General features: G+C 39.2%; 1 protein-coding gene across 1 annotated transcript in view; it reads right to left on the reverse strand.

Annotated features, from left to right (window-relative positions):
- The window catches only part of CTNNA1 (catenin alpha 1), a 177,855-nt gene that overhangs the window by 35,627 nt on the left and 124,678 nt on the right, over nucleotides 1-17,550 (reverse strand). Inside the window, exons 8-9 of the mRNA XM_004282059.4 lie at nucleotides 11,386-11,466; nucleotides 10,047-10,199 (exon numbers count right to left, since the gene is read on the reverse strand). Coding sequence (XP_004282107.1) covers nucleotides 10,047-10,199; nucleotides 11,386-11,466 — 234 coding nt within the window. The remainder of the gene's footprint in view (nucleotides 1-10,046; nucleotides 10,200-11,385; nucleotides 11,467-17,550) is intronic.

Consider the following 17,550-nt stretch of genomic DNA (forward strand, 5'->3'; position numbering starts at 1 on the left):
GTCAAATCAACAAATATGACATCTGTACATGACAGGAAAGACAACTTTTCAGACATGTAGGAAAGCTCTAGAATTTCTTTACTTAAATAAAATGTATGAAACAAGGTTACAAGGGGGAAAAAATACACCATTATGACAAATTTTCCTCTGTTATACATGTGTTGATGACTTTAAATAAATTTAAAATTTGTTTAAGTCAAACATAAGTTGTTTCCCACTGCCCCTTACCCTGGAACCTTTGCAGGAAGACAAGAAGAGATTTGTTTTTGTTCTTGGTAATAAATTAATGACCTACTCTCACAGTAGCCTATACCTGTTGTGGAGGGGCAACAAGTGACAAGAACTGTGGAACAGGGAGCTTTTAAGTCTTAAGTAGTGACACCACGACCTGAGTAGCATGCCGTAAAGTTGAAGCTCAAACTCTACATCACTTGCCATGTGATCTTGGGTCAAGCTACCACCTGAGCTTTCTTCTTCAAAATGGTTAAGCTCTCCGTACTCTCAAAAAATCCAAAGTAATAATAAATCAACTTTTCCAAACTTGTCATATATGAAGAGAGAAGTCCCAACTGCACATCATATAAATTTCAGAACCACTGAAGAAATTTCTAACAATTACTTCCAAACCCACAGAAGAAATGATGATGAAACAGAGGTCAAGCTTCCAACTTTCCAATTTCCAGGGACGGGTGTTGGCTATCTTATTAGGAGGAACAAGATAGCTAACCAAAAAGTGAAGCACACATGGGTGACAGAAAACTTCCAAACTGGACTGTGATGATGACTGCATAGTTCTGTAAACTTAGTAAAAACCATTGAATTGTACACTTAAAATGGGTGAGTTTTATGGTATATAAATTATACCTCAATCATGCTGTTAAAAAAAAATGTAGGGTAAGCAGGTGAGTAATTAAGGGAAATCAGCAGAGGCTAGAAATGGGAAAACAGAAATTCAGAGAGGTAAGCAAGCACTGAAAACTGTTTATGAAGGGAGTATGTGTGCCATTCTGTGGTCAGAACTTGGGTTTTTAATGGGTCTCATAAGGTAGATGCCTTAGATGAGAGACTCTGCACAGAGCTGGGACAGCCAAAAGGCAACATCCTAAGTGAAAGAGTGAATTAAGAGAAAAGTCAACATGAAGAGCAAAATAGTAGGATACTTGCCAGTATAAGCCCTAATCACTCCCTCAAGGAGGAGAAAAAAAAAAGGTCTCTCCTGTAAATTCTAACCAAAGGCTGGCCCTCCTCAGGGGTTTAGGTATAGAAATATTATTTATCTGGCCCCCCAAAACTTTTAGGTTTAGGAGGTCATGTATTAGTAGTATCCGTAAGCAACTGGCAGAAGTAAATATAAATGGAAATTTTCTCTGATGGAAAGTAATCTAAACCCAGGCCTCAAAGAATTCCCAAATACGAAATACCAGGAATGTGAACCCACAATAAAAAATACAGGAAGTACACAAGGAAATAAGGCATCTTGAGCAAAAGAACTGTGTAATAAGATCCATGACTTGCAGATACTTAAACGATCAAAAGTGGAGTATTAAGAAATATGTTTTTTACATTAACAGAGATAACACAAAGTATAGAAAAGGAAAAACACACTCAGAAATAACTAGGCAGATTTGAGAAGGATCAAAATAGAACTTTAAGAGAAAAGTAATAATGTCTACCATTTCTAGATATTTAAAATAATATCGACTAGACACTGCTGAAAAGAGAATTACTAACCTGGAAAGTCAAACTGAAGAAATTATTCAGGAAAACCAAGACATTTTCATGACATGAAACCATAAAAGGAATTAAGAGACATGAAAGATAAATTGAGGTCTATTATTCAACTATGAGGATTTCAGAAGGGAAGACAGGGAGAATGCAAAAGAGGCAATACTGCAAGAGGTAACAGCTGAAATTTTTCAGCATGGATGAAACAATTTTCAGATCTGGGAAGATAAATTCTAAGCAGAGTAAATAAAAGGAAATCTACACCCTGACACACTGAAGTGAAGCTTTAGAAAAAAAGTGATTTTAAAAACAGCCAGAAAGTAAATACAAATTATCTACAAAGAAAGCTCAGTGAGATTGACTGCTGATTTCTCAACAGCAACAATGGAAGCCAGAGATAGGGTAATAATATTTTCAAATCCCTGAAGGGAGGTAGTGGGGGGAATCATCCTAGGACTATACATCCAATAAAATTATTTTTTCAAGAATTAAGCCAAAATAAAGACACTAAGACAAAACAAAAACAAAACCAATCTCAGAGCATTTACTCCAGACAGATCTTTCCTGCCCCAACTAAAGGTGTTTAATAAAGATGCTTTAGGAAAAAAGGAAGCAATCCCAGAAGGAAGGTTTAATATGCGAGAAGAAATGGGAAGCAATGAAAATATGGTATCAGATAAATTTTATGCAAAAGTTGAAATAAGTGAATAAAGCAATACCAACAGTGTCTAACTCATGGGGCTAAAAATTAAGAGAACCAAACTACTGGACAACAATAACATCTAAGTTAGAGAATAACTAAAGTCAAAGCATTCTAAGATTCTCATACTGTTTCAGAAGGAGGAAAAGATACTACTTACCCTCAACCTCTGAATTTAAACATGCATGCTTAAAATATCCAGAGTTGCTAGTAATAAAATGGAGTGTATGATTTCCAAATGAGAAGGGCGGGGGGGAATAGAAGGAAGTGGGAGGACTCAATCAATCCGAAAGAGGGAAGGAGAGTTAGAAACAGAGGAGGAGGGATGGAAGCAGGGTTAAGAAGGGGAAAGAGAGAACAAAAATGCAATGGTAAGAATGAATCCACATGTCATAATGATAATAAATGTGTGTGTACAAAACTCCCTAATTAACAGGAAAAAAAACCCTGCTAACCTGAATAACAATAACTAAACATATGCTCTTTACAGGACACGTTTAAAACACAAAGAAACTGGAAGGTTGAACATTATTTTAAAAAAGAAAGCAAGCTACACTGGGATGGTCAGGAGGAAGCACTGGACTCACAGACTCACAGCCCTCAGTTCTCCTAATATTGTTACTGGGAGACGGAAGGCCACATGCTGGGTTAGCTCCTCATCACAGCTCTTTGGAACTCAATTCAGTGTCAACTGAATATTATGACCTTGCCATTTTAGAGGGAATTTACAAGAAAAAAAAATCATGTGGACTCTGTCACTACATTTATTACTAAAATGTTGAGGACCCTATGTATTAAATCATTCACTGCCCCTTATGTAAAAGTCCCAAGTAAGGATTTTTTTTTTTAACATTTTACGATAGGCTCATTTCCCATGAAAAAATGGGCATACTTCTTCAATTCTAAAGACAAGAATACAGAACTGATTGTGTGTCTTCCTTTCCTCCATGCTACCAGGAAGTGCAGTAACACAACCAAACTCAAGCATGGCAATTATAGCTCGTAATTGTGTATTATTTCTCTCCTACGTCCTGATTTTCTACATCTACCTTAATTTCTCTTACATGTTTTTGTTCAAAATAAGCCATGCCAAATCTAATTTTAGGGATATAAGTATCTCTAGTAACAGGATTAGAAATTGTGAATTTACTAAAACATCATAAACTATTTTAAACAGCTTGGCTATGTGATATTTTTAAAAAGGCTTTCATGTGTAGATAACCACCCAGGTGATATTGTCATCATTTCCATTTACATGTTATTATACAGATCACTTAAAAAGTTCCCTATTTCTGTCTAATCTCCTGAATAATCTGTCAATAAGGCTAGGAAGGGTGCCTGTCTAAACACTAGCCCATCAGGTCTACTGGTGAGGCAATAGGAGGGCCTACACTCTTTTCTGAAGCAGGGCCAGAGTTGGGCAGAGTGCTTCCTTAATTGTTCCTGCCAACACTCCAAGAGAAAAGAATCTCAATGCTCCTTGAGAACAAGATACATCCATTTGCCTTCACCTGACCATCCCAAAATTTGACTAGGTGGTTCAGTTCAGCCAAAAAAGCTTGGTGTTAAGGTGTTAAAATAATACAGGCAAGACACTTTGGTCTTACACAACCCCATGCATGTGAAATTACACACCCTTGAAAATGTAAGAAAACCAAGCTCAATATGCTCAGGAAATTCTTCTTGATTCTGAGGTCAGCATTCTTCCCTAAGAATACCCAACTGCTTTCATGCAAACATCCTACTGTCCTGGAAAACTGAAGCTTCATTTGATTGGCCATTTGCAAGAATTTCAGCCTATAGTATTGTACAGGGGTACTGAGAAAATATCCAAGATGTCACAGGCAGATGGTATAAGGTCAGTGTTTAATTCAAATGCCCCTTACAGAGGTTTCTTCAAGGTCACTTTACTGCGTATTATAAGCACAACACAGAATAAAAGTTATAATGAAGATCATTCAATTTGCAGTTAAAATACACATTTCAAGCCAATAAAGCCACAACCTATGAAGTCCTGGATAATGGGAAATACTTGGTCCTGGAGTGGTGGTGGTGGGGAACATAGCAAGTAATGATAATCCAGCTCAAAATCATACCAGTTACATTTACTTTTTGGTTCTTAATTCACAAGGCAATGAACAAAACACCATCTTATTGTACAGTGTCTCGGGCTGAGGGGAAAGGGATACTAAATGATAGACAGTTTTTACAGGCAAGATTTCATGAATTGTATTTTTCCTATTTTACTCTCAATTCATGAAATTGAAAAGGAACCAGAAGACAGCAAAATTAAAAAGGGAAAACTGATTGCTCTTTAGCTATTAAGCTGCTCACAGCAAAGGAGGTAGGCAAAGAATGAAGCAATTAAAAAGGACACGTGGGTGTTGCATTATTGACAAAAAGCTTAATATTTCTGACAGAAAATAAATTTTTCACCTCAATACACTAAACTGACAAGCAATATAAAGAAATCATTAACAGAAGAAAACGGTGAACAGAAGGGTCACCAGCTCATCAACACTGACCCTCAGCTCCTGCTCCCCTACTCACTGGCCTTGAGACGCACAACCTCTGTGTACCCTTCACATAAGAAAAGGGGATTCAATACCATGTGGGGAGGTAATAGATCCCACTGACAACTGTAGTGTGAGGCAGTCAGAGGTCCTAGTCAGACCCTGAGAAAATAAGAGCAGCCACACAGCAAACACTGTTATTTGCTTTCCCAAGTAAAATCACAGTCATTTAATAAGGATCCAATAGGCAGCAGGCACCACACAGCCTTCCAAACACTATGCCCACACAGAGGGGCTGGAGAAATTCACTTCTGCTCATAAAACCTCACCAGTCAGTATGTGGTTTTTATTCTTCAAGCTAATCTTGTATTTCCATAATGTGGTATACAGAGAAGGTACCGTAATATTCCCATTTCTCTGTGGATGCTATCCCTAATACTACTCAGAAACTATTAGTACATTTGAAGCAACTTTACATGACAACCCAAATTATAGCATAACGTTTTTACACTATTTTATTTGGCCGGGGTGGGCAGGGACAGAGATCAAGACAAAAGTTAAGGAATTTGTAACTGGCTGAACAGCTAACTATACACAAAGAATCGTACAATCAACACAATGATTTCTAGTGGCAAGCTGAAAGAAAGTTTCTATCCCATGGGTTGTCTTAGACAGTACTTTATAAACATACTGGATAAAAGGAGAAAAGATATGCTTATTTTTTAAAAAAGAAAGAAATGATACAAGTTTGGAAGGGGCTGTCAATAATATGAAGAGCAATGCCAGCAATAGTCCTGACAGGACAGAACACTAGACTGAATCTAAGAAGTTTATACTGCATGAGTGTCAAAACAGAGAGAGCCAAACAACCAACTGCACCCACACAGACCAGGATGGAGAAGATGGAGTTGAGCAGCAGCACCTCTGGAAGCAAAATCCTGGAGCTGACTGTGAGGTCACTGCCCAAAAGCCAGTGGAAGCTTTGGCTGCTCTACCTCCATCCGCCCGCTCTTACAGCAGGTGTTCAATAAGGACTGGCACTTAAGTGGCAAGCATTCAGAGAAGAGGCAGAATGAAGAGAGCCTCTCAAAGGCCTGAGGAAATCACCTAGACTAGTGCTGTCCAACAGGAATACAATGTGAGCCACATTAAGAGGTGAGATTAGAAAAAATAATATTTAATCTCAAGATAATATATTTCAACATGTAATCAATAAAAAAGATAATGAAATCTTTTACATTCTTTTTCCATGCCACATCTTTGAAATCAGGTGTCTATTTTCACTTATAGCTCCTCTCAATTCATTTGTGTGCAGCAGTAAAAAGATGGACAGGGAGTGTTCCAGAGAAGGAGACTGTGGCCCCCCATTCCTAACAACCAGAGAAATCCACCAGTGGAAGGTGCCGCCTCTGGAAGGAGGGAGTTTCCCACTACAGAATGAGTCTAAGAAAGGGTAAGTGTCAATACACGGATATTAAACAGAAGGGGATTTATACACCAGAGGGAGAATCAATGATTCTATGAGAAAGAACCATTCACTTAGGAGAGAAGAGATGGACTCAATCAGAAAACTGGGCTCCTAACGGGCGAACCTCCAGGGAAAAGTAAAACCAAACAATGCAAGGAACACCAGATAAAACAAGTGGTAAATCGCTGGGTAAATGGCCACAAACAGGATCTACATAAAGCTGCAAGAAACAAACCTGCCCTGTCTTACCTCTTCCATGTCGTATTTATGGCTGGGTAGCAAGCTATCCAAAAACCATGCACTCCACATTCCTTCAAGATGGGGAGGTGTTGTATAATAAAAAAATGTCTGGTCTTTGCACTGGATTCTTGGGAGGAAACTTCTAAATCCTTGAGAGATTTCAGGAGTGACAGGAGTGTCTTTCTTATTCATCATTTATGCTAACGAGGTAACTCCAGCTGAGCCCCTATATATGTTAGACTAATGAGATGACTGAGGATGGGTAGGCCACCATGCCAACCATGTGATTAGAGGATGGGGGCTTTCAGGAAAAACCAAGGTCCACGGAAGGAAGGGATTCTATCAATCATACCTACATAATGAAATCTCAGTAAAAACTCTGGTTGCTGAAACTCAGTGGAGCTTCCTGGCTGAACCATCAATGTGCCAGGAGGTGACATACCCTGATCCACGGGGAGAGGACAGGAAACTCTGTCTTTGAGACCTTCCCACACTTTACCGTATGTGTCTCTTCATTTGGATGGACCTGATTTGTATCCTTTACAATAAAATGCAGTCATAAGGATAGCACTCTCCTGAACTCTATGAGTTGTCCTGTCAAATTAATGAACCTGAAGTGGGACATGGAAACCCGCCAAATTTGTAGCTAGTTGATCAGAAGAGCAGGTAGACTGGAGACCCTCAAACTTGCAGCTGGCATTTGAAATGAGGGCAGTCTTGTGAAGAAGGGATGAGAGGTCATGGGAACCCTTGAATTTATAGACAGTTGGGTCAGAAGTACAGGTGGGCTGGGGACTCCCCTAACTTGCAGTTGGCATCTATAGTGAGGACAATCTTACTGGGAATTATGCCCTTTACCTGTGGAGTCTGTGCTAATTGCAGGTGGTTAGTGATAGAATTGTATTTCAATATTTTAGGAGGACAAACATATCTGGCAGAATTCTCAGTGGCTGCAGAATCTGAGTCCTTCCTTTCCTGCCAGAGGCCTATCACCACCAGCCCTTCCCAACTTTCACATAGCACCCTTACTCCCCCTAAACCCCAGGAAAAATGGCAAATGGCCCCTAAAACCGAAGTTGGCCTGCAGACATTTACTCCACTTAAGAGGGGGAACTAATAAAAAGAAAGGAAGATGTCAGGAGATTAAGAAAATAATCACAATAAAGTATTTTACCTTTGCTTTAAACAAGTCTCTCACTAATTCAGTGTTTCATTATAATACAAAAGTACTAGTGTGGGGAGGAGAAGGCTTGTCATTGAAGAATGAAGTTCTGCCTTGAATCAGGAATTTGAGGCTTCTATAACAAACACTTTAAAAATTCATTTCCTTTCCATGCACACATGCAATTATATACCCTAGGATCCCTATTACCATAAATGTAATTTAAGTGTTTGCAGAATGATACTACAAGGCCTTTGGTTATGCATCAAGCAATGAAAAGCCATGTGTCATTTAATACACATATATTATGTGTGTGGGACGATGTGGGTGGAGGGCATGGAGAGGGGAGAGAGGGGAGAAAGGAGTCAGAAGTCAGTTGTGACAGGGAATATCAAAATTAAACATTAAGGGGCCCTTGGTTAGTTCAGAATGAAATAAGAAGTATAAGCATGGACAAAGTTCCTGGAGCAGGTCTCCAAACCCACCAGGTCCATCTAGTGCTTCTTACTGGCCATAAGGCTGTCCACTACGCCAGTAAGCTTGAGTGGCACAGCCCTCATTGTGGGAGGAATGCAAGTTACTTAACCTCTCTAAGCCTGTTTCCCTACCTGAGAACATGGAAAGTACATTGTATTTGCATATACATGGTACACAGCAGGTGCTCAACAAGTGTCAGTTTTCTTGGATGGAGAGGCTGAGGACTGTACAGCAGGTCCTTATAAAGGGCCCTCCAGCTGTAGAACAGAAAAGGGCTGCCCTGTGAGGTTCAGCCTGCCATACTCTTTCAGATGCCCTTTCCAATGCCTTTGCCATTACTGCTACCTGTTACCCAAGGCCATGGGCTGGCAGTGTCCTTGCTTCCTGCCTCACAGGCACACTTTCTAAGATGTAGGCTACTTACAGGAGGTTGGCTTCCTGAAGACAATCTTTGTGAAGACAATCTTTGTACATTTGAAGGTTACACCTCATGCAGTCATATGACTACTGTGAAAAGATTATGCTTAATGGAGACACAAAACGCAAGTCTTCTAACCAAATGCCAGAATCAGTAACTTGAATAGCAGACTGACCTACGTATTTTGCACATAATTAATTCAGGTGAGAATAACGATTAATGTTCAAAGAAAACTAGATTTAAAATTAGTAACACATTTAATGTGATAACTTATGTTTTCCTTAGAATATTTTTATGGTACTAACCTGGCCTAATGTCACTATAAATCCAAACGTACAAGAAACACATTTTACATAAAAGGCCCATTTTCTGTTCTTACATAATGACCAACTTACCAAATGATCTACAGAATCTCTCTTCCAAATATTAGATGTTTTACATTAAGGTTACAAAATTAAATAAGTTGGGTATATGCTTACAGTGTGTCAAATTTTTGAAATAAAGTAATAATGAAATCAATTAAACAGTAACATAATTTCAGTAATCAAAAGGTAGGAGGCAAGCCTAACTTATCTGGAAATTAAATAGCAACTCACCCTTTCTTCTTATAGCCAAAAAAACCAACCACTAACATACAGATATCTACTGTTCAAATATATCTAATTAGCAGCACATTAGGGCTCAGTTTCTTCAATTTTTTTTTTTTTTGGCTGTGCCATGTGACCTGGCTTGTGGGACCTTAGTTCCCCAACCAGGGATTGAACTCACGCCCTTGGCAGTGAAAGTGCAGAGTCTTAACCACTGGACCACCTGGGAATTCCCAATTTCTACAATTTTAAAACAAGATGATGGAGCTGAGTCTGTGTCTCAGGCAAAGGGTTAAGCACTTGACATACAGCGTCTCTTTGAGATCTCAAAATAATCCCTAGATAGGCATCATTAGTATCTTCATTTTATAGTAAGAAATGGGAATTCAGAGGGGTTCAGTAATTTGCCAGGATGCAAGCCCAGGCAGTATGACTCCTGAGCTCCAGCTTCTAGCCACTACTTTCTACAGTGTCTTCTGAGTTTAAGCATGTCATGATCTATTTTATTTGCATTAACACCACGTGGAGATGTTAAGTTTCCCAGATAAAGACTACCTATATCTAATTATGTATGTAATTAACGTAAACTGACCAAAATGGTAGTTTTGGATAGACGTTAATAATGAAAGACTTTCATCTTACACATATTGTACATTAGATGAGCCCCTAAATTTTTCCGCTGATTAAATACTGTGGTTAAAAATCACCACAGTCCATCAAGTTACACATAATTAATAAAACTGCTAATACACTTACCTCAATTAATTTGTTGGCATGTTCACGGAAAACTTGGGCATATTCTTTAACTTCTTTCTCATTTCCATTCTTTGCAGCTTCAATCAATACTAAAAGTGGAACGTTGGTTTCCAGAAATGAATCTGAAACATGGTCCATGACAGCTTTGCGGAGCTAATAATTAAATTGTAAAAATTTGATTTTATTTCTACCAAGAAGCTAGATTGCTTTTTTTTCTCTTGCACTTTTAAATCTAATGGAAGCTCATGATAGTTTGGCTGCACTTATATGAGGACCCCTCATGTAAGCCATGCAGTTATATAATCTGCAACACAGGAAACACAATTGTGGAGATAACAGCTTATACTACAGTTACAGCATTTCAGCAACAGAATCTCAGTTTTCAAAATAAAATCCTTTTTTTCTTGGGAATTACAAAACGAAAGCTTGTATCTTAAAGGAATAATAAAAAACTAAACAGAAAACAGCTCTAGATTGAATTGGCACATAGCCTTGAAATATACATATAATTAGCCTAATTGGCTAAATAAAACTGAGAAGGGAGAAAAAAAGCACTTTCTGGTTTATCTGAACAGGGTGAGCACTCTATGAACCTTAAAATTGAAAGGTTATCTTTATAACCATTTGTGATACTACTTTACCAAAAGGAAGACGTATAGATACATTCCATCTTTAATTCTGCTTTATATCAGACATGAACAATAAAATGTTTCTCCACTAAGTCAGGAGATTGTTTGTATTACTATTACAACTTCTTTTTAAGTCTTAATACATTGTTTTACAAATTCAATCCAACTTTTTCTTAAAGACTAAAACTCAATTTAATTCCAAAATGTTAATGGGATTATTTAACATTAAATGAAGAGAAAGACCCTCTGTACTTACTAACTCAGAAAACTGATGGCCCCAAATACCCTATATCCACCATATTTATACTAGAAACACATTTCCATCAAGGATCAAAATCAGAATGGGGCAAGTCAAATAAATAACTTCAATTCCTGTCTCTATTGTTTGTAAGTTAACATCACAAGATCCTGCAGGGTATTTTCACAGATCCCCAAGTAATTTTAAATTGATTTTCTTACCTGAACATCCTTTTCACACTAGAGCTAATTTATTCAGTCCATTCCAGTAGGACTGTATTATTCCAGGTCCCCAAGAGATTTTATTAGCCATTTAGAAGCTTATTAGCAAAAAACAAATAGAGATAGTCAGTTTTCTATGAAAATTCATCCGTTAACTCAAGAAAGAATATGTGCCCAGTATTTGTTGGGATTTTAACCAAAACAACTAAAGTGGGAACTTGGGAAAGCAATCAACACTTCTTCCAGCTTACCTGCCTGCGCAAGTCCCTGGTCTTCTTGGTCATTTTATCTATTGCAGAATTGAGTGCATCACTTCTTTCTTTACGTCCAGCCTGGAAAACAAGGAAAGAGATGCACATTGCAGTAATTTACAAGGAAATGTAATGATAGTCAATAACTAAGTTCAGATCAACATGGAAAAATCAATTTTTTAGCCCCAAGTTGGGACATACAGGTGGTTGGGGAGAGCACCATGTGGCTTTGTTCATAAAAAGCTAATTTTACAACTCTTAGGGGCTCCATATTATTTCAGGATGGAAATTGAGGGGGTTCTGCCAAAATAAGAGAAGCCAAGAGGTGAGACTTTTGCTTAAAGTTCTGCTTGAAAAATTAAATTTATATTTTAATTCAAGGTTCAGCATACAACTGTTGGTGGGAATGTAAACTGATACAGCCACTATGGAGAACAGTATGGAGGTTCCTTAAAAAACTAAAAATAGAACTACCATATGACCCAGCAATCCCACTACTGGGTATATACCCTTAGAAAACCATAATTCAAAAAGAGTCATGTACCACAATGTTCATTGCAGCTCCGTTTACAATAGCCAGGACATGGAAGCAACCTAAGTGTCCATCAACAGATGAATGAATAAAGAAGATGTGGCACATATATACAATGGAATATTACTCAGCCATAAAAAGAAATGAAATTGAGTTATTTGTAGTGAGGTGGATGGACCTAGAGTCTTGTCATACAGAGTGAAGTAAATCAGAAAGAGAAAAACAAATACTGTATGCTAACACATATATATGGAATCTAAAGGAAAAAAAAAATGGTGATGAAGAACCTACGGGCAGGACAGGAATAAAGTAGCAGATGTAGAGAATGGACTTGAGAATATGGGGAGGGGGAAGGGTAAGCTGGGTCGAAGTGAGAGAGTGGCATGGACATATATATATACTACCAAATGTAAAACAGATAGCTAGTGGGAAGCAGCCACATAGCACAGGGAGACCAGCTCGGTGGCTTTGTGACCACCTAGAGGGGTGGGAGGGAGACGCAAGAGGGAGGAGATACAGGGATATATGTATATGTATAGCTGATTCACTTTGTTATAAAGCAGAAACTAACACACCATTGTAAGGCAATTATATTCCAATAAAGATGTTAAAAAAAAAAGGTTCAGCATACAACAATTTCATTAACGAACCAGCTCTCCAAGAACTGCAAGCAAGAACAGGTTATACCTGATTTTGAAGAACTCTGAGATACGAAGAAGGTCAAAATGTGAAAGATGGCACCTGGCACTAAAACAATGTGAAACAACAAGTCTTAAAACTAAGATGTACCATGATGGATAGGAGTTAATAACGTATTTTTATATAGCTCAAATAAGAATTCTTTGTCAGATTACTTCAGTTAACAGTGTATATTATACAGGCCAAATAAGTATGCTTTGTAAGATTACTTAAAATTCTAGGCTAAGCTTAACGCAATTGTATTGCACAGAAAAGAACCTATCAGCCACTCTAAGAGAGGTATGTAAATCAGCATTTGTTCAGAGGTCAGTGGGTTGAGTGGACATTTGCATTGGGGAACATTCTAAGCAGAATCAAAATGGATGGTAGTTGAAAGAAAAGGGACAAAGGTAGTTATCCCAGGTAGAGATAGCTAGCCATGTACTTAGAAATAGCTAGTAAGACATCAACTAGGTTAAACTACGAAATATATTAAAAGTTTTTCCTTACAAAATGCCTGTCAACAAATGTGGCTCTTTCTGTAAAACATATAGTAATTACAGAAGAGATATGAATGGACAAAGGAATTTAACCCAGTGTTTCTCTACCCATGGTCACCCTCAAGACATTCTGGTATGGATATGCCATCAGTACATAAGTCAGCATAGTAGATAAACAGCTGGGGATAGGGAGATGTGGTTACATGCTTTCTGAGTGCCTTTTAATGTACATTTGTGACTCAATCTCTCTCTTATTCCCCATCTGTTAAATGGAGACAATGACACTTGTCCCTCTGCCTCCATCTCTGGGCTATTAGAAGAAAAGAGAAGGAATATTGATGGATACAGGTTATTTAGCAGAAGACAGAAAGGAGACAAAAAAGGACTTAAAATTGAAAGTTGAAATATAACTGACACATTGATATGGTCCCTGTCAAATCTGGTCAGGGTCATATCCCTTACCTTTTCCTCCAACTGTACTGTCAGTAAAGTTAAGTAATCCACTAATATTGATGGGTTTAAGGGGAAAAAAAACAGAGTCTCAACAAAAACTGAGAAAATATGAGCATTTCTACCTGTAGGAGTAAATGGTGATTTATTCATGGCCATCAGTCAGAAGACAACTTGACAAGTATAATTAGTTACTGACAATCTCAAAGATCAAAATAACAGGATCTAAGGCAAAGGTGGCTAAAACTGAATTTAAAAAAAAAAAAAATCAAACTGACCTCATAATTAATGCTTAAATCAGGAAAGTCTCAGTACATTTCTTAGATACTCAAGCACTCACTCTGAAGTAAACCTAGTAAAATTTGTCATTGTACCTAGCTACATTTTGGGGGGTGTTTCTAATAGATCATTTACTCCAGAAAACATCTGTTATCTGAAATCCAAAGGTTGGGTTCAATAACCTCATGAGAGCCTAATTCCCTGCAACGTCCTCAATTTGGGTAGAAGAATTTATAATACTTAGAAAGTTATATAAAAGCAAATCCTTAAACTTCACTTGTGTGTGTGTGTGTGTGGTACGCAGGCCTCTCACTGCCGCGGCCTCTCCCGCCGCGGAGCACAGGCTCTGGATGCGCAGGCCCAGCGGCCATGGCCCACGGGCCCAGCCGCTCCGTGGCACGTGGGATCCTCCCGGACCGGGGCACGAACCCATGTCTCCTGCATCGGCAGGCAGACTCCCAACCACTGCGCAACCAGGGAAGCCCTAAACTTGACTTTTGAGGGAATTACATTCACACAGCAAAATTCACACAACATGAATCTGTTAATTCTTTGTCAAACTACCTTAAAAATCAATTTGTCTTTCTTGTTACTTTAGGAAATAGAGGCTTATGCCTCATTAATCAGTAGGGAGCAGTTCAGAAGCAGTTACTTACTCAAGTTTTTAGGTTATACTAGACAGACCACTTTTTTTTTTTTTTTTTTTTTTGCGGTACGCGCGCCTCTCACTGTTGTGGCCTCTCCCGTTGTGGAGCACAGGCTCCGGACGCACAGGCTCAGCGGCCATGGCTCACGGGCCCAGCCGCTCCACGGCATGTGGGATTTTCCCGGACCGGGGCACGAACCCGAGTCCCCTGCATTGGCAGGCTGCGCCTCAACCACTGCGCCACCAGGGAAGCCCCAGACCACCTTTTAAATCAAAGCATCCCTTAAAAAAAAAGAAAAAAAAAACCAGTCCAAATAGCAAGTTTACAGTTCCAATAATTTAAAATATAATAGGGGTGAGTACACACACTTACAAACTTAATAATGAGCTTGATGAAAGTAGAAGGCTTGCTGATCTGTAAAACAAGATCTTACTTCTCTTTGAGATTAAGGCTGTTATGTAAATTTGCCCAATGAATCTTTAAAATAAGTGACTCTCGGTTCCCACCTAATTGAGAGACTCTATTCCACTAAGCAGAGAGACCACCTGGACTCACTCAATGTTGATATGTATGCCCCTGCTACACAGTGAAAAAAGGGCTTTCTAAGAAAAAGATATGGTATGTTTGGGGTTTCAACATAAAGCTTCTCCTCAACAAGTAAATATCAGCGGAATTGAGGAGAGGCAAAGGTTATTAGCTGGGACTGCCTCTAAGCAACACAGTTTTGGCTGAGACAGTGAAAGGGCTTTTAAAACCAATCTTTAAGAGAAGCATGAAGAAGCCATTCCACCTTCCTCCTGCGTGGACAGACTTCTATCTACTTAGACAATCTTTACTGAGCACTCTACATCCACTGGAGTAGGCAGGATTAGCCATATCCTTCTCTCAGAGGGTTTCTAATCTGAGATAAAATAATTCAGAGCAACCTCTAATTCAGCAAGACCCTGTATTGTGATGGGCTTGACAGGAGTTCAGAATGACATCACAGTGGGTCAGAACAGTAAGTAAAAGTCATACAGGAAATTACATTTAAGTTTGTAATTGATTTTTTTTTTTTTTTTTTAAGTATTAAGAACTAGAATTTCCTGGAGGATTTTACCCATTTTGGTGGTGACCTCTGGGAGAACAAACTTTTGTTTTTCCTTCCAACGAGAAGGAAAAGATTCTCTGCCATTCATTAAAATTTAGTATATATAGCAAAGACCATAAAACCTTTAAAAAACAAATGACTAACTGGAAGAAATCTTTGTAAAATATTTCACAAACAAAATTAATTTCTTTAATAACAATGAGAAGCCCATGCACCACAACAAAGAGTAGCCCCTGCTCGTAACAATTAGGGAAAGCCTGTGCGCAGCAACGAAGACCTAACACAGCCAAAACTAAATTTTTAAAAATTAAATCTTTAGGGCTTCCCTGGTGGCGCAGTGGTTGAGAGTCTGCCTGCCGATGCAGGGGACACGGGTTCGTGCCCCGGTCCGGGAAGATCCCACATGCCGCGGAGCTGGGCCCGTGAGCCGTGGCCGCTGAGCCTGCGCATCCGGAGCCTGTGCTCCGCAAGGGAGAGGCCACAACAGTGAGAGGCCCGCATACCGCAAAAAAAAAAAAAAAAAAAAAAAAAATCTTTGTGGTCTAAATGTACCTCTGCTCAAACTTCTATGGAAAATCTTCCTTTACCTAAGGTGCATCACTCCAAAATTTACTGCTGAATTTTCTAGCCCTGGGCACAGAACACAATGCTAGCACAACAGAATTAGGCTGTCACATGATCCTAGTTCTGCCACCCCACCAATACCAACAATTGCCAAAAAGCACATGCCTCCAAAACCAAACTTTGTAAGTCACAGCACCAAAAGGGACACAGCTCATCATCATTGGTGTAACCATCACTCCTTCCTACTCCTTTCTCGGTCATGTTTAATAAAGATAACAAAAGAACTTAAAAATCACAATTAATGGAGGGCAAGGACGAGGTCAAAAATAGGGATTCTGTAGGCTTAATGTGGACAGTCTACTTCCTACAGGGCTTTTGAAAGGAAAGATCCCAGCAATAGAGATACTTATTTACACTCAACAGTGGTCCCCTGTGATTTCACCAAAACTCTAAGAGCCTAGAATTTTAAATGTTCTCAGATCCTCTGGCTCTACCTGGGATAAATCAACTACTCTTTAGCCCACCTCTAACATGACAGATTGGTAAGTCCATCAATCCTTACATATTCTATCTGCCTCTGTCAGATAAGTTCAGGTTCTTGGGAGGATAACAAACGGTTTAGTGCCAAACCCCAGTAGCTTTTAAAGAGCAAATCAAAAATTTTAAAGAATAGTCAGACTTCCCTGGTGGTGCAGTGGTTTAAGAATCCACCTGCCAATGCAGGGAACACGGGTTCAAGCCCTGGTCTGGGAAGATCCCACATGCTGCAGAGCAACTAAGCCCGCGTGCCACAACTAACTGAGCCTGCACTCTAGGCCCGTGAGCCACAACTACTGAGTCCACACGCCACAACTACTGAAGCCCGTGAGCCTAGAGCCCGTGCTCCGCAACAAGAGAAGCCACCACAAGGAGAAGCCCGAGCACTGCAACGTAGAGTAGCCCCCGTTTGCCACAACTCGAGAAAGCCCGCACACAGCAATGAAGACACAACACAGTAAATAAATAAATAAATAAATAGTTTAAAAGAACAGTCAATCTTTGTCTCCAAATACACACATTTGAAAGCAGTGAACAACTCTAGGTTTTATCAGAATATTCTCCCATCCTCTTTCTTTCCCGCCTCCAGAAACAGGCTAGTAAAACCCACTCACTCTAATACAGGTATTGATACAATATAGGCCCAAGTATGTGGCTGCCAACTAAGAACCCTAAAAGGTTCTTAGGAGGGGATATACTCAGACCCACAAATCTTGGATCTCCACCCTAAAATGTCTATCACTTTTTGATAATCGTAAGGAGATCTCCAAGGAACGATGACCAAGACTGGAAGCAAAAAGGTTTATTTTAACATACTTCTCCAGAGCACCTCTGTGCTTCCCCACTACACCTCTGGGTGCTGGGGTATTAAAATTTTTGGAGTCGGGC

The sequence above is a fragment of the Orcinus orca genome, chromosome 3, assembly GCF_937001465.1.
Source record: "Orcinus orca chromosome 3, mOrcOrc1.1, whole genome shotgun sequence".
NCBI lineage: Eukaryota > Metazoa > Chordata > Mammalia > Artiodactyla > Delphinidae > Orcinus > Orcinus orca.